Source organism: Gopherus flavomarginatus, chromosome 10, assembly GCF_025201925.1.
Source record: "Gopherus flavomarginatus isolate rGopFla2 chromosome 10, rGopFla2.mat.asm, whole genome shotgun sequence".
Lineage (NCBI taxonomy): Eukaryota > Metazoa > Chordata > Testudines > Testudinidae > Gopherus > Gopherus flavomarginatus.
The window spans coordinates 2,754,511-2,778,743 of record NC_066626.1 but is presented as its reverse complement, the minus strand read 5'-3'; the positions used below and the strand labels follow the sequence as shown (position 1 = coordinate 2,778,743).

General features: G+C 51.6%; 1 protein-coding gene across 1 annotated transcript in view; it reads right to left on the bottom strand.

Annotated features, from left to right (window-relative positions):
• Positions 1–24,233, bottom strand: part of TRAF3IP1 (TRAF3 interacting protein 1) — a 144,302-nt gene that overhangs the window by 70,032 nt on the left and 50,037 nt on the right. The window contains exons 10-11 of the mRNA XM_050969446.1: positions 19,707–19,808; positions 8,163–8,264 (exon numbers count right to left, since the gene is read on the bottom strand). Coding sequence (XP_050825403.1) covers positions 8,163–8,264; positions 19,707–19,808 — 204 coding nt within the window. The remainder of the gene's footprint in view (positions 1–8,162; positions 8,265–19,706; positions 19,809–24,233) is intronic.

Genomic DNA, 24,233 nt, shown 5'->3' with positions numbered 1-24,233 from the left:
GGTTAGACATGTCCGCACTGATGTCAAGGGGGCTGAACGATCGCCGACAATGCCTGGAACCTCGGCAACGGCAGAAGAGCCCTGGCCACGGTGGCGTCCAGGACGGCCCCGATGAACTCCACCCTCTGCGTGGGGATCAGGGTGGACTTGTCTATGTTGATCAAGAGGCCCAAAGTAGCAAACAGGCCGGTGATCACGCAGACATGGCTGCAAACTTGCAGTTCCGACGTGCCCCGAATTAACCAATCGTCTAGGTAAGGGAACACGTGGATGCGACTGCGCCGAAGATGTGCCACAACAACTGCCATGCATTTTGTAAATACCCTCGGGGCCGTAGAAAGGCCAAATGGGAGGACTGCAAATTGGTAGTGAAGGGGGCCCACCACGAAACGAAGGAAACGCCTGTGGTGTGGCCAAATGGCAATGTGAAAATAAGCGTCCTGCATGTCGAGGGCGGCGTACCAGTCTCCCGGATCCAGGGATGGGATAATGGTCCCCAGGGATACCATGCGGAACTTCAACTTCACCAGGTATTTGTTGAGCTCTCGCAGATCGAGGATAGGCCTGAGGCCTCCCTTGGCCTTGGGGATCAGAAAGTAACGGGAATAAAACCCCTTGCCTTTCTCGTTTTCCGGAACCGCCTCTATAGCTCCTTTGCTGAGGAGCGCCTGTACCTCCTGCCGAAGGAATTGCTCGTGAGAGGGGTCCCTGAAGAGGGACGAGGAAGGGGGGCGGGAAGGAGGAAACGATATAAACTGCAGGCGGTATCCTGTCTGCACCGTGCATAAGACCCAGCGGTCCGATGTTATTTGGGTCCACGCCGGGAGGAAAAACGAAAGGCGGTTGGAAAACGGGGGGGGAAGGATCCGTGGGGGAAACTGTTACTGCGCCCTCGGGCGCACCTTCAAAATGAAGGCTTGGGTCCAGGCGGGGGCTTAGAGGAGCCTTGATTCTGCCCCCCTTGGTTCCCCGAATGCCTGCGCCTTCCATTCCTGCCACGGCGCCTATTAAGGTCCTGCCGTTGGCGGAACTGGGGATATGGCCTGCGCTGCTGTTGCTGCTGTGGCCGGAAGGGTCTGCGCTGCGTTCCCGGTGTGTGCATCCCGAGGGAGCGCATAATGACCCGATTGTCCTTTAGACTCTTAAGTCTGGGGTCTGTCTTCTCCGAAAACAGGGCCTGGCCTTCGAACGGGAGGTCCTGGATGGTATGTTGGAGCTCCGGAGGAAGGCCAGAGACCTGCAGCCAGGAGATACGGCGCATCGTTACCCCCAAAGCGAGGGTGTGGGCAGCCGAGTCTGCAGCGTCCAAAGAAGCTTGCAATGATGTACGCGCAACCTTCTTGCCCTCATCTAGGATGGCTGCAAATTCTTGGCGGGCGTCTTGTGGCAGCAGCTCTTTAAATTTGTCCGCTGCCACCCATGAGTTGAAAGCGTACCTGCTGAGCAGGGCTTGTTGGTTCGAAACCCTGAGCTGCAGCGCCCCAGCCGAGTATACTTTGCGTCCAAGGAGGTCCATACGCCTGGCCTCCCTGGATTTGGGGGCTGGAGCTTCCTGCCCATGACGCTCTCTGTCATTTACCGACTGTACCACCAGGGAACACGGTGTCGGGTGGATATGGAGGTACTCATAGCCTTTAGAGGGGGCCATGTACTTCCTCTCGACGCCCCTCGCCGTAGGGGGGATGGAGGCCGGTGACTGCCAGATAGTATTGGCGTTGGCCTGGATCGTCCTTATGAAGGGTAGGGCGACCCTGGTGGGAGCATCCGAGGAGAGGATGGTAACAATCGGATCCTCGATCTCCGAGACCTCCTCGGCTTGTAGGCTCAGATTCTGAGCTACTCGCCTAAGGAGGTCTTGGTGCGCCCTGAGATCCAGCGGGGGGGGCTACTGGAGGAGGTGCCAGCCACCGCTTCATCAGGGGAGGAGGATGAGGAGACCCCCGGCAAGAAAGTGTCCAATGGGGGGTCCCCCTCGGCCCTCGCCTCTGTCTCAGGAGCCAGAGCGGAGTCTTGCTGCTTGGACCCTTCCTCTCCATCCGGGGAGGGAGGGGGGCGAGACAACGAGGTTTCCGGCACCCTATGCTCCGCCGTCGCAGGCCTAGCAGGAAGCTGTTGGGGGCCCTGGGCTTGATGGTATGCCCATGGGGTCCAAAACCCCCACTGCTGCGGGCCTTGGTCTTGTTGTGGCGGGTCTGAAAAGAGCGCCGCCTGCAGGTCGGTGCCCAGCGCATACCCGCTGTCCGTTTGCGAAGAGATCGACGGTTGCCTAGAAGGCCACGGCGGGGCCGACCCTGGCTGGTAAGGCTCTGCGCGGGTCGGCAGCGACGATCTTCTCGGTGCCGGGGATCGGTACCGGGAGTCATAGCAGTGCCGGGATCTGGACCGGTACCGGCCGCCGCTTCGGTGCCGGGACCGGGACCGGGACCTGCCACCGACGCGGTGCCGGGAGGTCGACCGGGACCGGGACCTGCCACCAGCTCGGTGCCGGGAGGTCGACCGGTGCGGCGAGTGACGGCGGGACTGGCTCCTGGAGTCACGGTGCAGGTATCGGCGGCTGGAGTCAGACCGCGACCGTCTGGAGGTCGATCGTTGCCGCGAGTGCGACCGGTACCGCCGAGGGGAGCGGTGCCTGGACTGCGAGCGGCGATGAGATCTTGACCTGCCGTGACGTCGGGACCTGGACCGCGAGCGCGAGTCCCGAGACGGTGCCGACATCATGGGCTTGCCTCTGGATGCGACCCGCACCGGAGGTACCGGGGGTGGCAGCTGAGTAGGCTCTGTCAAGGCAATAAGGTCCCGTGCCGAGGCGAAGGTCTCCGGCGTGGATGGGACCAATATCTCAACCCCAGATCTTATGGGGGAGCTTGGCGGCACCGGACTCGACGGACCCGCCGGGCCCGGAGTCGACGGTGCCGGCGGCGCCGCGGCCGATGTTGAGGCCGGGCGCTCCAGTCGGGTCTGCCTGGCTGGAGTAGCAGACGCTGACCGTCTTGGTTCTGCACCCGGTGCCGGAGAAGGTTGGTGCCGGGGAGTCTTTCCGGTGCCGGTGCGATCCGGTGCCGGCACCGAGATCACGGCCTGCGAAGCCGCCGGCTCAAGTGCCGCCTCCATAAGGAGAGTCCGGAGTCTTTGGTCTCTCTCCTTTTTTGTCCTGGGCTTAAAAGCCTTGCAGATGCGGCACTTGTCCGATCTGTGCGATTCCCCCAGGCACTTCAGGCACGCGTCGTGGGGGTCGCTGGTAGGCATAGGCTTCTTACAGGCCGCACACTGCTTAAAGCCCGGCGAACCAGGCATGAGCCCGGTGCCGGGTGCCGGGAAGGGCTACAGCCCCCGGCTAACAACTATTTACAACCTATTTACACTTAATTACTTACTAACTAAACTTAACGATCTAACTAACAACTATAACAATAATGAGAGATAACAAGGAGAGCTAGGGACGTGGAGGACAGCTATGCCGCGCTCCACAGTTCCAACGACCGACACGGTGGTAAGAAGGAACTGAGGAGCGGGTGGGCCGGCAGGGATATATATTGAGCGCCATGGCGGCGCCACTCCAGGGGGCGACCTGCCGGCCCACTGGAGTTGCTAGGGTAAAAAGTTTCCGACCAACGTGCACGCGCGGCGCGCACACCTAACTGGAATGGATGTGAGCAATCACTCGAAGAAGAACTTCCTGTGATTGGACAGCCGCAGAGCACTGCTTCTCCTCTTCATTCAGCCATGTAGCAGCCACGACTAAGGTGCAGGGAGCTGATCACACGATGGAAAGTGCAGTCATGGTCCTGAGCAAGCAGATCGGGACAGAGAGGAAGTGATATGGAAAGCACAAGTGGCAGAACAAGGAGGTCTGAGAACCAGCACTGTCTCTGCCATGCTGGAGCAATGAGTCTGAGCTTGGCCTGATCCACCTTCAATTTGAGGATGATCTGTGGGATGACCAGAATAGGGGAGGAAAGTATAAAGAGCCAACTGCCAGCTGCAGTGGAAGGCATCAGAGAGGGAGCCCGCCCTGGGAGCAGAATAGGCGACACTTTCTGTTTCCTCACATTGCAAACAGGACAATCACAGGGTGTTACATGTTGCGAAGATGAACTGGAGAACACTCTCTTCCAGGGACCAGCTGTGGCTCAGGAACAAAAACCTACTGAGATGGTCCTCAAGACAATTTTTCACCCCCGACAACTGGACTGCTGCTCTAGTGATGTCTTCCTTGATACAAAACTGCTACAGATTGATCGCCTCCAGAGAGAGTAAACTGGAATGCTCCCCGCCTTGCTTATTCACATAGTACATCATAGTGGTATGGTCTGTGAGTATGTGAACCACCAAATGTCTGATGCAGTTCTGGAAGGCACAACATGCATTGTGGAAAGCCCGAAGTTCCATCACATTGATATGGAGGAAGGCTTCCTGTTCCGACCACAGGCCCTACACCCTCAGTGAGTCCTGATGCACACCCCAACCCACAAGAGAAGTGTCCATAACACTCACTTGGTCAGAGGGCCAAGCAAAGGGGAGTCCTAGCACACATTGCGTGGGGATCCCACCAGTGAAGGGAATCTAGGACTGATGGAGGGAGGTGAACCAATCTGTCCAGAGGATGCAAGGCAGGGCAGTAAACTGTCCTGAACCATATCTGAAAGGGGAAGAAGGTGCAACCTGGTGAACTGGACCACCTGTGTGCAGGCACATGTGTGGCCCAACAAGCTCAGGCACATACAAACTGTTGTGGATGGCTGGGACTGCAGACTGAGGCAGAGATGTTGAATTGTCTGGAAGAGGTTGGTCGACAGGAATGCTCTCAACCTCGTGGAGTCTAACAGAGCTACAATAAACTCAACTTTTTGAGTGGGAGCCAAGATTGACTTTGTGGTGTTTAAAATGAGTCCCAGACAGTCAAGCCAATGCAACATGTCGTCGACATGGGCAAAAACATCCTCTCTGGAGCCACCCTAGAGCCAGTTGCTGAGATACAGGAAAATGTGGATTCCTTTCCTCCTGATATATTCCATGACCATCATCATACATTTGGTGAAGACTTAGGGAGAACTGTATATTGAAAGTGGCATTCTACTACTACGAAACACAGAAACTTCCTGTGGCTCAGCAGAATGCTCAAATGAAAGTCCCCATTCTTAAAGTCCAGAGCTGCAAACTACTCATTCTGAGACTAGTGCAGGGAGGATGGCCGATAGAGCGATCATGTGGAATCTCAGGTATTTGATAAATTTGCTCAGGCTGCAAAAGCCAAGATTAGGTTTCATCCCACCCTTGGACTCCAGTATCAGGAAGTACTGGGAGTAAGAACTGTGGCCCTACTGTTTTGGTAGAACTTCCTCCACCACTCCCAACTTCAACAGAGAGCTGACTGGCTTGATGAGCAGTTTCTCGCAAAAAGTGTTCCTGAATAGGGACGGTGAATGGGGGTGGGAATACGGTGTGGAGAGAAATTGGTGTGCAAAGTCTGATCTGATAACTTTTGGAGGTAATAGAGTCCCAAGCATTGTAAAAGCAGACCAACCTGTCCCCAAAGGGACAGGGGGATGGAGGAACGACTGGACCAGTGCACTCAGCCTGCACCGAGGGAGGGCGTAAGGACTGTCTGAAGCCCAAGCCCAACTGCTTTCTCTGATAGGATCTATCCCTCTTTCTAGGCCAGTCCCATTGTTCCAGGGGGAAAGGCTGCGCAAAGGAATGCAATGGGCGATATTGCTGCTGCTGCACCACCCATTAGGGCATCTTTGTACAGACAGCATGAACACTCCCAAGGACCACAAATCCTTGAAGGAGTGCAAAGTGTCATCTGTCCAGTCCAAAAACAAGACTGAGCTGTCAAAGGGCTAGTCCTTTATGGTTTGCTGGAAATCTACAGCAATCCCAGAGTTTTGCAACCAGGAAGCCCTCTTCATGGTTATCATTAAGGCCATGGCCCTGACCCCAGTAACTGCAACATCAATGGCGGATTGCAGGGTTGTTGTAGCAGCCAAACAGCCCTCTGCAGCAAATGCCCAGAACTCCCCACCTGTGGCCTCAGGCAACTGCTACTCACGTTTAGCCGTGGCTGATCAATTAAGGAAATCCTACATGGCCAGTAAAATTTGTTGACATCACTGGGGACAATGAGGTATGGATCTTCCTACCCAGAAGATCCAATCACTTGGAATCTCTATCCTTGGGGGTAGATTTGAAACTACCCTGCTGGGCCTTGTTAATTACCACTGTTACTACCAGGGAGTATGGGGCCAAGTGGGAATAGAACTCCTCAAAACACTACATGAGAACAAAGTATTGCTTTTCCATGCATTTCACCACTGGCAGTACTGAGGCTGATGTACTCCATAGGGCTCTTGATAGCTCAAGGAATGCAACATAGATCAGCAGGGCCACACTCCCAGGGATGACAGGCTGTAAAATGTCCACTGGTTTATGCATGTTCTCTTGGACGAACTCTGCCTCGATGCCCAGGGATTCGGGTATGCTGCGTAGAAGGTCCTAGAGTGAAATCCCTGCAAGCTGAATGGACACTTTTCAAGGACATCATAATAAAGGTCCAACTTAAATGTACACCCCAAATTAAAAAAACACAGTAAAAGACCTAAAAAAGAGCCACTGTGGTTAAACAACCATGTAAAAGAAGCAGTGAGAGACAAAAAGGCATCTTTTAAAAAGTGGAAGTCAAATCCTAGTGAGGTAAATAGAAAGGAGCATAAACACTGCCAAATTAAGTGTAAAAATGTAATAAGAAAAGCCAAAACCAGTTTGAAGAACAGCTAGCCAAAAACTCAAAATGTAATAACAAAACGTTTTTTAAGTACATCAGAAGCAGAAACCCTGCTAAACAACCAGTGGGGCCCCTGGACGATTGAGATACAAAAAAAGCACTTAAAGACAAAGTCATTGTGGAGAAACTAAATGAATTCTTTCCTTCAGTCTTCATGGCTGAGGATGTTAGAGAGACTCCCAAACCTGAGCCGGCTTTTATAAGTGACAAATCTCAGGAATTGTCACAGATTGAGGTGTCACTAGAGGAGGTTTTGGAATTAACTGATAAATTTAACAGTAACAAGTCACCAGGACCAGATGGCATTCACCCAAGAGTTCTGAAAGAACTCAAATGTGAAGTTCCGGAACTATTAACTATGGTTTGTAACTTGTCCTTTAAATCAGCTTCTGTACCCAATGACTGGAAGATAGGTAATGTAACACCAATATTTAAAAAGGGCTCTAGAGGTGATCCCAGCAATTACAGACCAGTAAGTCTAACCTCAGTACCGGGATAATTAGTTGAAGCAATAATATAGAATAAAATCAGACACATAGAAGAACATAAATTGTTGGGCAAAAATCAATATGGTTTCTGTAACAGGAAATCGTGTCTTACTAATCTATTAGAGTTCTTTGAAAGGGTCAACAAATGCAGGCTGAAAGCTGGATCTGTTTTTTCTCCAGAATTGTTTTTCTGCAACAGTCTACAGATATGTGGGGGAAACCCAACAACATGAACAAATGAGGACATCCTGCAATTACTCAATTCCTGAATGGGAACTGTCATCAAGATGGGGGTGTAGCTGCCCTGCGTCTCCTCAGAAAGAAGGGAGCATGCCGATTGCTTCTTTTGACAGTTCTGTCTGCATTAGACTGCAAGTGCAACAACAATGTAGTCTGTTACCAAGCTTCCCTCTCCCTTTCAACATTGCTTGTATCCCCTTCACAGTATGCCAGCAACAAAGCACAATTTGTGGGGAGAAAAACAATAGTTGGTTGGTCACCAAAGGAAGGACACACATAAAAAATAGACCACAAAATAAAGCTTTAGGATATTTAAAAAGGGTCTCAAATCTATTATCACATTATTCATGAATACAACTTTATAACAGTTGCAGAGTGGCTCATCTCCACCACTCATTAGCATATCACCTACTATCTTCAAGTCTGGACTTGAAAGACATTGTGCTTCAGTAGGGAGTAAAGACCTTACTAGGAAAGGTGTGATTTCTGAACTATGAAGTTCACTAGTAGTTATACAGTGAGATTAAATTATAGGGGAGCATCTGAATTAAGCACACAAAAAAACCACATCTTAACTTCTCAGATGTATTCAGGAGCATAAATTCAAATAAGGAATTCTGAGGTACTGAACAAGATATTATTTTTCTCACCTTGGTGTTTTATTGCAGGTCTGGGTTCAGCTTTTGCATGTAATATGGTAGCTGCTTTTTCATCTGAAACGCTATCTGCAGGACTATTCGTTTCCAGTACACCTAGCATAAAAGAATTTACAAGAGAAAGAAATTAATGATATAATAAAAGTTTAGAATAAATTCCTGTGCTAAATATTTAGTCCACTTAACTACCTGTTTAAGGATTACTCTGGTTTAAAGAAGTATCTTGAGTGCAAATAAGGAAAGTTACAAATGTACATTGGCTTTTCACATAATTAGCGAAGTACAAACAAACAAACAAAATCACCACAGTAAGTTTTTCATCCTAAGAAGCAAAAGACTGAACTATATAAGTTACAAACACAAGAAAGTTTATTCTATTCAGGAGCAGTTTACAAATATATAGTATCATTTACTAGCAGGGTAAGTATTTAAATGATACTGTATTTACTTAGTAAAACCTAAGGAGTTACTAAAGTATGCTTTCTGGATTATATGGCAAGTAATTGACTGAGTCAGTTCCAATAACTTGCCATTAAATGGTATTCAATCATAAAACTGTGAAGCGTTATCCAGGAACTACTACCAAAATATGCAATATGTGCACTGTACAATTTGAAATTCATCACATAACAAAATGCCTAATCCGTGATTATTGTCCAACTTTCTAATGCTACGTAGAAGTACAATTATTTTTGGTACAGTCCATGCTAAAAACGATGGAAGAGAATTTCATATGCCCACTATCTTAATTTCCCAGATGTATGTATAAAAGACGGTTATTCACCTTTGTAACTGTTGTTCTTCGAGATGTGTTGCTCATATCCATTCATATTAGGTGTGCGCGCGCCGCGTGCACGTTTGTCGGAGACTTTTTACCCTAGCAACACTCAGTGGGCCGGCAGGTCGCCCCCTGGAGTGGCGCCGGTATGACGCCTGATATATACCCCTGCTGGCCCATCCACTCCTCAGTTCCTTCTTGCCGGCTACTCCGACAGTGGGGAAGGAGGGAGGGTGTGGAATGGATATGAGCAACACATCTCGAAGAACAACAGTTACAAAGGTGAGTAACTGTCTTTTCTTCTTCGAGTGCTTGCTCATATCCATTCCAATTAGGTGATTCCCAAGACTTACCTAGGCGGTGGAGTCGGAGCGAGACGTTGCGGAATGTAAGACCGCTGAGCCGAAGGCGGCATCATCTCTAGACTGTTGGACCAATGCATAGTGCGATGCAAACGTATGGATGGAAGACCAGGTGGCCGCAAGGCAGATGTCCTGTATGGGAACATGGGCCAAGAACGCGGCAGATGAGGCTAGAGTCCGGGTAGAGTGGGCAGTGAGATGGCCCGCCTGAGTATGAGCCAAGTCATAGCAAGCCTGAATACACGATGTAACCCAAGATGCAATACGCTAGGAGGAGATTGCCATGCCCTTCATACGTTCCGCCACCGCCACAAATAGCTGAGGTGAGTGCCGAAAGGGCTTGGTCCTCTCGATGTAGAAGGCAAGAACCCTTCGGACATCCAAAGTATGGAGCTGTTGCTCTCGTCATGATGAATGCGGCTTTGGACAAAAGACTGGCAGGAAGATGTCCTGGTTAACATGAAAGGCGGAGACGACCTTAGGGAGGAATGCTGGGTGCGGTCGCAGCTGTACCTTGTCCTTACAGAACACAGTATATGGAGGATCCACAGTCAGTGCACGAAGCTCCGAGACTCGTCTAGCCGAGGTGATAGCGACTAGGAAAGCTGTTTTCCAGGACAGGTACAGCAGCGAGCATGTGGCCAAAGGCTCAAAAGGGAGCCCCATGAGCCTGGTTATGACGAGGTTCAGGTCCTAGGTAGGGGTAGGCCGTTTGACCTGTGGGTATAGTCGCTCCAAGCCCTTGAGGAATCTTGAAACTATAGGGTGAGAAAAAACGGAACTGCCAGCTTTGCCCGGATGGAAGGTGGATATAGCCGCAAGATGTACTCGCAGAGAGGAGATCGCCAACCCCTGCTGTTTGAGAGACCACACGTAGTCCAGGATAGTGGGGACTAATGCAGAATGCGGAGAATGGCCGTGCTGGTTACACCAGTGGCAGAAGCGCTTCCATTTTGCGAGGTATGTCGAGCGCGTGGAGGGCTTCCTGCTCCCCAGCAACACCTGCTGTACTGCGGCGGAACAGCGCAACTCCGACTGGTTTAACCGGACAGGAGCCATGCAGTCAGATGAAGGGACTGCAGGTCCTGATGGTGCATCCTGTCGAAGTCTTGGGTGATCAGGTCTAGCAAGAGCGGCAGGGGAATTGGGTCTGCCAGGGACAGGTCGAGCAGCATGGTGTACCAGTGCTGCTTCGGCCAAGCCGGAGTGATCAGGATGAGGCGAGCTCTGTCCCTTTGGAGTTTGAGCAGGACTCGGTGGACAAGAGGGAAGGGTGGAAAGGCGTAACAGAGGCGGCCCGTCCACGGAATCAGGAACACGTCCGACAGGGAGCCTGGGGAGCGACCCTGTAGAGAGTAGAACACCTGGCATTTCCTGTTTATTCTGGATGCAAATAGGTCTATGTGGCGAAAGCCCCACCTCCGGAAGATCGAATGGAGAACGTCCGGACAGATGGACCATTCGTGAGATAAGAAGGATCTGCTCAGGTGATCCGCAAGGGTGTTCCGTACCCCCGGGAGAAAGGAGGCCACTAGATGTATGGAGTGGGCTATACAGAAGTCCCACAGGTGTATCACTTCCTGACACAGAGGGGAGGACCGGGTCCCGCCCTGCTTGTTGATGTAATACATGCCGTTGTGTTGTCCGTGAACACTGCAACACAACAGCCGTGTAGATGGCGCTGAAACGCTTAGCATGCCAGCCGGACCGCTCTCAGCTCTCGCACATTGATGTGGAGCGTCAGCTCCCGTGGTGACCAAAGGCCTTGGGTGCGCAGGAGCCCTAGGTGGGCACCCCAGCCCAGCGAGGATGCGTCCGTTGTTAGGGACATGGAGGGCTGGGGAGGATGAAACGGCAGGCCCGCACACACTCAGGATGACATCTTCCACCAGTCGAGGGAGCCTAGAACATCCGGCGGAATTGTCAGGATTGTGTCTATGGCGTCCCTGCCCGGTTGATAGACCGACGCGAGCCAGGTTTGCAGAGGGCGCATGTGCAGCCTTGCATGTCTTGTGACGAAAGTACATGCAGCCATGTGCCCCAGGAGAACAAGGCAAGTACGAGTAGAAGTGGTTGGAAAGCTTTGCAGACTTTCGACAAGGGAGACTATGGCTTGGAACCGGCCGTTGCAAGGCTGGAGTCCAGCATTGCCCCGATAAATTCTATCCTCTGCGTAGGCACCAGCATGGACTTGTCCAAATTGATGATCAAGCCTAGATGCACAAACAGCTCTCTGATGATGGTGACGTGGCTGAGCACCTGTGCCTCCGAAGTCCCTCGGATAAGCCAGTCGTCGAGGTAATGGAAGATGTGTATTCGACGACGGCGCAGGGAAGCAGCGACTACCACCATACACTTCGTGAACACACGAGGGGCCGAGAAAAGACCAAAGGGAAGGACAATAAACTGGTAGTGATCCTGATTTACCACAAAGCGCAGATACCTCCTGTGCGAGGGATAAATTGCAATGTGGAAATATGCGTCCTTCATGTCGAGAGCGGCATACCAATCTCCAGGATCCAGGGAAGGAATGATGGTTCCTAAGGATACCATGCGGAACTTGAACTTTTTGATGAATTTGTTCAGTCCTCGCAGGTCCAGGATGGGCCGGAGGCCCCCTTTTGACTTGGGGATTAAGAAATATCGGGAATAAAACCCCTTGCACCTTAACTCGTCTGGTACCTCCTCTATAGCTCCGATCAAGAGGAGCTTGCGAACCTCCTGAATGATGAGTTGCTCGTGAGAGGGGTCCCTGAAGAGGGACGAGGAGAGGGGGTTGGGGGGGGGGGAGAAATAAACTGAAGACGGTATCCAAGCTCCACCGTGCGTAGGACCCAACAATCTGAGGTCAGCTGGGACCACGCTGGAAGGAACGGGGAGAGGCGGTTGTAAAAATGAAGAGGATCCAGGGGAGGAATTGGTACACTGCTCTCAGGCGCACCCTCAAAAGTTTGCTTTGGATCCTGGCAGTGGTTTGGTGTGACCGGAATTGTTGCCCCCTTGAGGTCCAGACTGATGTCTGCGGGTAGTGTGGCCTTGTCGCCGGGCAAGATCCTGTCTTGGCCGAGGCGGGGGTAAGGGCGCTGAGGTTGGGAGCGGAAGGACCGTCTCTGAGTCTGGGGTGTATGCATTCCCAGCGAACGCATGATAACCCAGTTGTCCTGCAGACTCTGTAGTCTGGGGTCTGTCTTTTGTGAGACTAAACCTTGTCCGTTGAATGGCAAGTCTTGGATGGTATATTGCTGCTCAGGCGGTAGGCCGGACGCTTGTAACCAAGATACATGGCGCATGGCTATGCCAGAGGCGACCGTTCTGGCTGCCGAGTCAGCGGCCTCTAAGGAGGCTTGCAGTGAGGTCCTCGTGACCCTCTCCCCCTCCTCTAGGAGAGCTGTAAACTCCTGACGGGAGTCCTGGGGAACCAACTCAGTAAACTTGCTGACAGCTTCGCAGGTGTTGTAGCTGTATCGGCTTAAGAGGGCCTGTTGGTTCGCCACGTGGAGCTGAAGGCCTCCCGCAGAGTAGATTTTCCAGCCCACCAAATCCATGCGCCTGGCCTCCCTAGATTTTGGCGCGGGAGCTTGCTGGCCGTGGCGCTCCCATTCGTGGACTGACTGGACCACCAACGAGTAGGGGACGGGGTGCACATAGAGGTACTCATACCCCTTGGATGGCACCATGTATTTTCGTTCTACTCCTCTGGCTGTGGATGGGATGGAAGCCAGGGACTGCCAGATGGCGTCTGCTTTGGCTTGGATCGATTTGATGAAGGGGAGGGCCACCCTGGTTGGTGCTTCCGCTGATAATATGCTAACCACCGGGGCCTCCACCTCACGAACTTCCTATACAGGAAGATTTATATTCTGGGCAACACGCCGCAGAAGATGCTGATGTGCTTGGAGATCAATTGGCGGGCACCCCGATGATGATGTGCCCACTACCGCCTCATCCGGGGAAGAGGAAGATGATAACCCAGGGTTGAGTGGGTCTTGGACTGAAGCCTTGTCCTGGGGGACCTCCGTTTCTGGAAAGTCATGCTGCACAAGTGGATGTGCAGAGTCTTCCTCCGTACCAGCAGGGGGAGGTCGGCTGACTGTGGCCTCTGCTGCACAGTGCTCTGAGTGGTTGGAGCGCGCTGGGCCCAATGGCTCGCCCTGGGCTTGGTGATAGGCCCAAGGCATCCAAAAGGACCATTGAGGTGGTACATGGTCCGGGTGGGCCTGTGCATCTGAACCCCCGTAGGAGGCACTGTCCGCGTGTGAAGAGGCGGACGGGTGACGCGATGGCCACAGAGGAGCAGATGTTGACTGGGCCAGGTCTCTGCGTCCACAGGGCTCATCTCTAAGTGGTACCAGTGAGCGGTACCGGAAACCATGGTGGTATCTGGAGCGGGACCGGGACCTGCTACCAGCGCGGTGCCGGGAGGTCTACTGGTGTCTTATATCATCATGCTGGGATCAGTTGCGACAAGTATGTCGGTACCGCGACCTGGACTGGTGCAGAGAGTACCACGACGGCGACCGGGATCTCGAGCGGTGCCACGAGTACGACCGGTTCCGTGGAGAACGGTACCGAGACTGTGAGCGGCGCCGGGATCTTGAGCGATGTTGAGGCCGAGAGTGATCTCGGGATCTGGAGCGGGACCGACGGTGTTCAGTGGTGCCCGGTGAACGTGGTCGCACCATGGTGGGCTTGCCCAGCGATTGAATAAATCGCACCAGCGGTGCCAGGGGCTGGGGCAATTCGGGCTCTGTCAGAGCGATTAGGTCGTGCGCCGCAGAGAAGGTCTGCGGCGTGGAGGGCACGATGAGCTCAACCACAGCGCATGCTGGAGAGCTGGTAGGCACCGGACTCAACGGCTCCTGTGAAGCTGGAATCGATGGTGCGGAGACAAACGGTGCTGCGGCAGATGACGGTGCCGGATGGTCCATCCTGGAGATACGCTCCGACTGCGGCGTAGCTGTAGTTGCCGCAGGAGCCTTGTGCTTCTTGCTCCTCGGGGAGAGGGAGCGGTGCTGGCTGGAGGGTTGGGCCGGTGACGGGTGGGGACGAGGAGCCTTTATCGGTGCCGGGCGGTCCGGTGCGGAAGAGGCGCTTGGTCCCGGTGCTGGAGTCGGTGCCGAGGATGGAGGAGTTAAAGCTGCCTCCATCAAAAGCTGTTTTAGGCGAATGTCCCGTTCTCTCTTTGTCCAAGGCTTGAAAGCCTTGCAGATCCGGCACTTGTCCGCAAGGTGGGATTCGCCTAGGCACTTCAAACAGGAGTCATGCAGATCTCCTGTGGGCATCGGCCGCTGACAGGTCGCACAAGGCTTGAAACCCGGTGAACTGGGCATGGGCCCCGGTACCGGGGGAGGAGAAGGGGCGAGCCCCTGATCCTCTTTAACTATATACACAACTATAAAAACTAACTTTAAACACTAACTAGAATTACAGTAAAAGAACTATATGCACAATACTATACAAGAGAGTGAATCGCTAGGGAGGTGGAGAACAGCTAAGCAGCGCTCTACTGTTCCAACGACCGACACGGGCAGTAAGAAGGAACTGAGGAGCGGATGGGCTGGCAGGGGTATACATCAGGCGCCACTCCAGGGGCCGACCTGCCGGCCCACCGAGTATTGCTAGGGTAAAAAGTCTCCAACGAACGTGCACGCGGCGCGCACACACCTAATTGGAATGGATATGAGCAAGCACTCAAAGAAGAATGAAAGGACACTTAACAAATGCAAGATAATTCATATCGGAAAGAATAATATCAACTACTCATGCACATTGCTGGGTGCTAAATTAACTCTGAAAAGTGATGTAGGGCATCACTGTGACCAGCTTAATGAAAACCTCTGCACACTGAGCTTCTGTTGTAGGAGCAGCAGCGATCTCTATGCTCTGTACGGCTATGCTATGTATAACCTGTATGCTCAAAAGGTCTGTGATACTCCCCCCTTCCGCCCTCTAAATACCTGTGAAGTGGCTTTCCCCCTCCCCCGCACTCCTGGAATGCTTGTGGGATGAAGGGAAGATCAGAAGAGCTCCCAGGTAGACAAAGTGTCTGGGACTCTCATTAGGCAGCACTCACAACCCAATGCATGGACACTGCACGGACATTGCCTGAGGTGGAGTGTGAACAACCATGAGCAGGCCATGAGGAGCAGGTTCTTAAAAGGGGAAAGGGCCATGTGCTCAGAAGTGCACTCACAAGCTTGTACCTCCCATAAAGGCCCTTCGCCTGGACTGCCTGGCCAGTGGTTCACTGCACTGCATTCCATGGTGCCTCAGGAAGACTTATCTTCATTGCACCATCCATCGCTGCGCTGTGGGGCACTTACCTTAAAGAATCCTGACATCTCCAGTGCCGTGCCTGTCCTGGGATCGTGAGTATGCGAGTGTGAGTGTGACCCTTTGGTCCTCTCTTTTGAGCTTAGCTATCAGTATAATAAACATGCTGCTTTCTGCCAAACTCTGGCGGGTCATTAGTCTTCCCTAAGCTTACTAGCCGGCCCAATTTCAGGTAACATTAATGGTGGAGAATGTGGGCAGTTTAGTGGAGGATTTGACCCAAGAGTAGGAGTCCCCTGGTGCCCCCCAGTGCTCTCTCAGATGGGTCCAGCTCGAGCCTGCGTGAAAAAGTGGTAGACTAGCAACCCACTGCAGGGAGAGAAGGACACCACTGTTGAGTGCTGGTGTAGGGCAAGGGAGAGAACTAGGTGTAAATCCCCTGGCGCCCCCTAATAGCTTCTTGAGCGGGTCCAGCTCAACCCTATGTAAAAAATGGTAGGGTAGCGACCCACTGCAGGGAGAAAAGGATGCCGCTGCTAAGTATGCCACTGTGGGGCAAGTGGAAGAAAAAGGCAAAGCAGCCTGAGCGAGAAGACATCCCCCCCCTTGGGGAGTGGCACCATCTCCTGGGGTGCTGTTAGAAGGGCTCCAAAAGAAATGAGCAGACCCCTGGATGCCAGGAGCGGTTCCACCTGGGAGTACAGTTCATGAGCTGGAGAAGGAATGGGATATGTGAAAGGTGGAGGTTCTGATTGTGAAAGTAGAGAATGCTGCTATGAGCCAGGCAGTTATCTGCCTGACGGATCTGGTCCTGAAGGGGTCCGCCCAGGAGAACAGGGTCCAGGGGGCTTATTCAGCCGAGGTCACCACCATTAGGATGAAAGCCCAGAGGGGTGCAGGACCATATGATGATTGGGATGGGGATATCTGGTATGATCCGGATCCCCCCGATCCAGACCCGGATAGCCAGACCCCAGACACTGTTGGGGCGGTCCAAAGGGTGGTCCAAAACTCTGGGCCTGCTCCCGCAGGGGGAAGGGCAGCTCCAAGTACCAGACACACTATGGCAAAGACCGAGTTGACTCCCGCACAAGCAATAAAGTTAGCAAAAGCCCTGGAGGAAAACTGGATACACACTGGACAACTCAAACAAGCAGGGTCTGCCCCAGTGGAAGCACTGTGCTAATGTGTTTCTAAGCTTCTATCTTTCAGCCTTCAAACTAGAACATCAGAGAAGCTGGTACCAGCTAAAGAGTTACAGAAATACCATGGTTATAGCATCGCGACAAAGTCCACGTTCAGAGTTCTGTGTTCCATGTTCTGTGTCTGTCTCTGGTGGGTGTCCTGTGCTAGCATTGGGTCCAGAGAGAGAGAGAGGATACTGCACTAGACAAGGTAAATACCTTTTCCTTTCTCTACTTCCCCCATCTCCAACCAAATTATCTATCACATCCACCTCTGTCCAAAAGACTTTGGTCCCCAGTGCATCAGGTTTATTTTTTGTCAGGTTCTCTAATAATCATTTTGTTGTTGATTTTTGTTAATACACTTGTATTGTTAGTTACATTTTCTTGCATTGTTAATTCCACACTTTCCTCTATGCACCCTGGTTCTACTTCCCCAAGCCCTTAAGGATAGTTCATGGGTTCCCATTATCACCCCCTAGTGGGATTTTTGACCTTGGCCTGTAATTGTAGGGCCCTGTCTTTCAGGTCTAGGAATTGTTGCCCTTCTCTCCCTCCCCCTCCGCCCCCCGACCCAGACCTCCTGAAAAGAACTGCTAGTAATAGGGGATTCTGCAACATTTTGGAAACTAAATGTTAGTATAAGTATCAGCAATTTCACCAAGTTCTCTGTTACTATGTATCTTCCAAATCAGTTTAACCTTGCATGACAACTGTGGTAGTCCTACAAATCTTATCTGTTGTGTGCATTTAAGGGTTAGGGTTAATTTTTATTGTTTGATGGCTTAGGCCTCATTTTGTTTGTCAATGTACCCAATTATTGTAATGGTGATGGTTTTACTGTATTCCCAATTATTATAATTGTGATTGTTTGCATTTGTGTTTATATTAATTCTGGTGTTTAGTCAATTGTGTTTTAGTCATAATATAGTTTTAGTTTGGTTATAATTGTTTGGTTTGTTTGCAACAGATCACCTGGGCCCTATAAGGACAACAACTACTGTAATAATCATAGATCAAGGGGCAGAGTGTTGTAGGAGCAGCAGTGATCTGTATGCTCTGTATAACGATGCTATGTATAACCTGTATGCTCAAAAGGTCTGTTACACTTCCCCCGCCCCAGCCCCTTTTTGTCTCCTTTCCCTCACTGAATACCTATGAAGTGGCTTTCCCCCTCCCCCTCACTCCTGGAATGCTTGTGGGATAAATGGGCTGGTTAAACAGCTGAAAGATCAGAAGAGCTCCCAGGTAAACAAGGTGTCTGGGACTCTAATTAGGCAGCACTCACAACCCAATGCATGGACACAGCATAAGAGTTTGGCAGAAAGCAGTGTTTATTATACTGATAGCTAAGCTCAAAAGATAGGGGTGGGGGGGGTCACACTCCCACTTGCAATCACACTCCCAGGACAGGCACGGTGCTGCTTTCTGCCAAACTCTAGGGGATCATTAGTCCTCCCTAAGCTTACTAGCTGGCCCAATTTCGGGTAACAACATCCATGGTCAAAAAAGCAAACGAACTGTTAGGATATATTAATAATGGGACAGAAAATAATACTAGAAGTATTATAATACCATTCTCTAAAACAATGGCATGCCTTCACTGAAATAATGTGTTTAGTTGTCAACCTTGCCCCAAAAATTACAACAGAAGTAGAATGGGTCTAGAGAGAGGTGATGAAAAAGATTACATGCATGGAAAGACTATTGTAAGGACAGATTGGAAAGACTAGGGCCTTGGCTACACTGGTGCTTTACAGTGCTGCAACTTTCTCGCTCAGGGGTGTGAAAAAACACACCTCTGAGCGCAGCAAGTTACAGCGCTGCAAAACGCCAGTGTAAACAGTGCCCCAGCGCTGGGAGCACGGCTCCCAGCGCTGCAAGCTAATCCCTACGGGGAGATGGAGTACCTGCAGCGCTGGGAGAACTCTCTCCCAGCACTTGCGCTGCGACCACACTTGCACTTCAACGCGCTGCTGTGGGAGCACTCCTGCGGCAGCGCTGTACGGCTGCAAGTGTAGCCATACTCTTGGCCCTCATCCAGACTAACCCGCGGCATCGGCGGGTTAAAATCGATTGCTCGGGGATCGATATATCGCGTCTAGTCTGGACGCGGTGTATCGATCCCCGAGCGCGCTTACATCGATTCCGGAACTCCATCAATCCGAACGGAGTTCCGGAATCGACACGGAGAGCCGCGGACATCGATGCCACGCCGTCCAGACTGGTGAGTACCTCGATTTTAGAAATTCGACTTCAGCTACGTTATTCCCATAGCTGAAGTTGCGTATCTAAAATCGATTTTAATTCCTAGTCTGGACGTGGCCTAAGACTGTTTAGAGGAGAAACAAGAGGGGACTTGATAGAGGTACATAATATAATGAATAGTACAGAGAAAGTAAATCAAGCGCTCTTATTTAGCTTTGCTCATAGGAAAAGAGCACAGGGACATTCACAGAAAATGAAAGGCAACAAATTTAAAACTCTTAAAAATTTGGAACTCCACACAATCAATCTATACCCATGAGGCCAAGAGCTTAGTAGGAATCAAAAAAGGAATAGACATTTGTATAGATGGTGAAAACATTCAGGTATATTAGAAAAGAGTATTTACACGCACAAGGGATATGAACCCTCATACGTCAGAGTATAAGCCAACCACTAATGGTTTTAGGAATAAATGTATCTTGTTGACAGGTTATTTCATAATTGTCCACTAGAGGATTTCTAGCACATTCCTTTGAAACACCTGCTAGAAACAACCGTCAGACACAGGATACTGTACTATACGGACCACTGAGCTAATCTGGTATAGTAATTACCTTTTTAGCTAGCTGATATAATATAGGAAACAATGAAGACACTGCTATTGCAGGAGTGTTTAATAAAACGTTATTAAACCCTATTCAGCCATGACATACCAAACATTGTTTTCTCTTACCTGGCTCTTGCATTGTAGTGACTGACTCAACTTTCTCTTTTAATATACTAGCTGCTTTCTCAACCAAGGCACTAGCGGCAGTTTTACTAGCTTCCTTTCTTCCTGACATAAGATAGTTTACAATGAGATATGTACTATACACGAGGGACATACTCCCAAACATTTCAGAATCAGTTGCTGCATTACCTAATGTGGTCACAAGCTACCTAGCATGCATCTCAGTTGTCAAGAGCATCCTACCATATGCTCATTCTTCAGATTTTCAAACCACAAAGGTGGAGTACTTTTGCTGACTTCTGGATAGGCAAAATGACAATCTTGACGATCATGTATATATGGCTGTGGATCCACTGACATTTCACAAACGTTTTTAATTTAACATTCACAAGCTTTCCTCTTTTCTGCTCTCCCAATATAAAGCATGCGTTTCTATATTACTTTATAATATCTTAATTTTGACATGGGTACACAGGCAAAGGGGCTTTAAATCTTGTAAGTGATCTACTCCTAACACTATTTTCTTTACATAAGGATTAAATGCTTTAGTGACACAATGTTATGAAACAAAAATATTCATTCTTTTCTAAAAGGAAGGCTTTTCACATACTCTGTTAAAGATAATTATAGACCAAAAATCACAACTGATTTAATGGAAGGAGTTATTTAAAAATCACTGACAACTGCAATATATAATTTATAGATTAACCTAATATTTGCATTGCTATGCAATTAGTTTTACTACAAGACATGCAACAACAGTGAAAATAGCTCATCACTGGTAACTTGAATGACAGTAGATTTAATATTTAACTACACAGGATAATTTAAATTTTTTTTAAATGGCAACAATATTGAAAAATTATTCTTAATAGGGAAAGGCAAAATATAGTATAATTGGTTATAATTAGCGAGTATTCATTAAGCTGGAAAGGTTCAGTTTTATTAACACAACGGCTGCCTCTGCAGGTCTAGTTGTAGTGCAAGCCTCTCTTCTTCCTGGCATTACTTCTTTTACATTTAACATTAAAAAGAACATTCAAAACTCTGAGCCCCCTGACAAACTTCCAACACCCACAAAATAATGTGCAATAGGCATTAACACAGGAAATGAATAGGTCTAAGGCACATGGGCACTTTTAGAAATCCTACCAGGGGCTTGAATACTTTTCAATATTGTACCCATGGTCTTATGTAACATGTTAGCTTTTCACCTGATACACGTCGGAACCAAACTAGCTTGGGATCAGCTTCTGAACACAGGGGATTTGAGTCTAACATGCAAACAAAGTGGTATGAACGGTACACCATGATTAGCAATCTGCACAAAAGCTGGAACAGCAGGAATATTCCAGGACAAAACTAAGGGATATGGAGAACTAAACATCTCATTTGTTAAACTGTGAGTCTTTCTCAGCAGTATTTCTTACCTTTTTAAAAACCAGTGAGACAGACCCAAACCAGTGGGGTACAGGAGTCTAGTCCTATTGGTATCCAGGAGGTGGGCTTCGCCTGCCCACTTCTAAAGGACCTCCCCCCAGCCTAAGAGGAGGATTCACAGGTCCGTGACACCAAATAAGTACGGGAGACAACTAATGAAAAAACAGGATCGGGAGTGAGGTCATAGGGCTAAACGAAGGGAATCTGATGGGGACACCGAGCAGAGAACCCCAGACAACGCCCACTGCTCCTCGAAAGCGTCAAGGGAGCCAGTGGACGCCGCCCAGAGGAACTCTGCAAGGATGCGTGAACGGACGGAGGAGCAGAAATAGGCCCCACAGTCGCAGGAAATCCCATCAGCCAAACTCCTCTCCCTGGTACTGTAGACGGCTAGTTTGGCCAGGGCCAAGTGGAGGTTGATAAGGAGATCCCGCGACTTGGTGGGGCCACGGATGGGGAGTGCATAGATAAAAAAGTGAGGGGAAAAGTGCAACCAAAAATGCAATAAGATATTCAAGAGGAGCCGGAAAAGGGGTTGCAATCTGGCGCACTCCAAATAAATGTGCGCCAGGGTCTCTGTCACGCCACAAAAAGGGCAGGTGTTGGGGACAGGGGTGAACCGCACCAAGTACACGCCCGTGCTCACGTCCCCGTGAAGGAGCCGCCAACTGACATCCCTGGCAGGCCTCAGGACCAGAGCAGAGTATAAGCTGGCCCACCGCGGCTTCTAACCCTCGAGAGGTGGCAGGAGGTCCCGCCATTTGGTATCGGGGCGGGACGCGAGGGTAAGGTAGTGAAGAGTGTGGAGCACAAGCGTGTACAGATGTTTCCTTGGCGCGGTCTGGAACAGAATTGGCTGCAGATCGTGAAGCTGGCTAGCAATGAAAGGGCAGGGGAGCCGATTGGGTCCACAGGGCAGGGGCCTGATAAAAATGTCCACGGGGCCAAGGGTGGGGGGTGGGCGGGACATGCCCTCTTGCAGGACCCGGTCGAGGTAGGCCCGAGCAGTGGGCTGGAAAGCGTCCTTCATCTCATGAAGTACGCGCCGGGGAGTAGGAGGGCTGGAGAGCCCCATGCGCTGAGCAAGCGTCAGGGGATCCAGCCAGTCTCCCCGGTCGTAGTCCAGGAGGTCTCCGACCCTGGTGACTTCCGCCAAGACCAGCCTCTGGCGCACCGCAGGGGACTCCGCCACCTGCACACGAAGCTGGGGATTGTGTAGCAGGGGCTCCGCGAGATCAACCCCCACGGTGGCCGCCATGGACCTGGTCGTTGAAAAGAGCTTCCAGGTCTGGAGGTCTTGGTAGAAGACCAGCAGACCGGAGAGGTCTCGTTGAAGACCTCTCTGATGGAAGTAAAAAAGAGTTGCCGGTCGTACTGGAGCCCTCGGAAGCGGCGGAGGAAGGCGTGCGCCAATACGCTCCACACCGGACTACCCGCACCAAACAGGAGCCTCTGCAGGGCCTGGAGGCAGAAGACATGGACCTGAGTGCATAAGCACTTCAGGCCCTGGCCCCCCCCCCTCCAGGTGCAGGTGGAGGACCCCTGCAGAGACCCAGTGCGTCCCTGGCCAAAAGAACTCCAGAATCGCCGTCCGGAGGTTGGCCAGGAAAAACGGGGCCGGGACCAGGGTGTTGAGCCGGTATCAGAGCATGGACAGGACCAGTTGATTAAGCACCAGCGCCCTCCCCCGAAGAGAGAGGCACCGGAGTAGTCCTGTCCATTTCCGGAGCCGCTCTGTCACCCTGCCCTGCAAATCTTGCCAGTTCTCCGGCGGAGACGGATGCGTGGCAGAAAGGTAAACGCCGAGATAGAGCAGCGGACCCGCGCTCCACCGGATGGCCTGAAGTGTGGGTGGGAGGGAGCTCGCCTGCCACCCATCCCCGACCACCAGGCCAGAGCTCTTGACCCAGTTGACCCGGGCGGAGGAGGCCGCCGAGTACACAGCCTGCAAAGCCTCCACCCGCACCAAGTCGCCCGGGTCCTGGACAACGAGGAGCACATCGTCAGCGTACGCCGACAGGACCAGCTGCAGCCCCAGCTCCTGAAGCACCAACCCCGTCAACCCCTTGCGGAGGAGACAGAGGAAGGGCTCGATCGCCAAAGCGTACAGCTGGCCCGAGAGGTGGCACCCCTGCCGCACTCCCAGCCCGAAGCTGACCGGCTCGGTCAGGGTCCAGTTGAGCCTGACCAGACACTCCGCAGAAGCGTACAGCCCCTGGAGAAAACCCACAAACAGGGGTCCGAAGCCGAACGCTCGCAGAGTGCCCAGGAGATACCCGTGATCCATCCTGTCGAACGCCTTCTCCTGATCCAGGGACAAGAGGGCGAACGACAGACCATCCCTACACCCCAATTCCAGAAGGTCCCGGACCAGATACAAGTTATCAAAGATGGTGCAGCCCGGGACAGTGTAGGTCTGGTCTGGATGGACCACGTCCGCCAGCACGGACCCTAGCCGCATCGAGATGGCCTTCACAACAATTTTGTAGTCCGTGCTGAGGAGCGAGACGGGACGTCAATTCCGTAAGTCACGGAGGTCCCCCCTCTTCAGCAATAAGGCCAGCACGGCTCGCCTGCACGAGAGAGGGAGGAACCCGCTCTGCAAAGACTCGGCCCAGATGGTGACCAGGTCTGGGCCGAGGATGTCCCAGAACACGCAGTAGAACTCCATGGTCAGCCCGTCCAAGCCCGGAGATTTATTGGTGGGCATGCAACGGAGGGCTTCCGAGAACTCGGCCAGAGTGAGAGGCAGCTCTAGCCGGTCCCGGGCGCCCGTGATGACCGTCAGGAGTCTGTCCCAGAGCACTCTGCAAGCGTTAGGATCGGTCGGATCAGGGGAGAAAAGAGTCGCGTAGAAGGCCCTGGCCCTCTGGCACATCTCCGCCGGATCCGTGAGGGGGGTGCCATCCTCCGCCAGGAGGCAGGTGACGTGCTTCTTGGCCCCCCTCCTTTTCTCCAGGGTGTAGAAGAAGCGGGAGCCGCGATCCATCTCCCAAAGGAGGTGGATGCGGGATCGAACAAAAGCACCCCGGACCCGATGGTCTTCGAGGGCCCGGAGCTCCTCCCGCTTCTCCCGGCACGCTCCGCAGA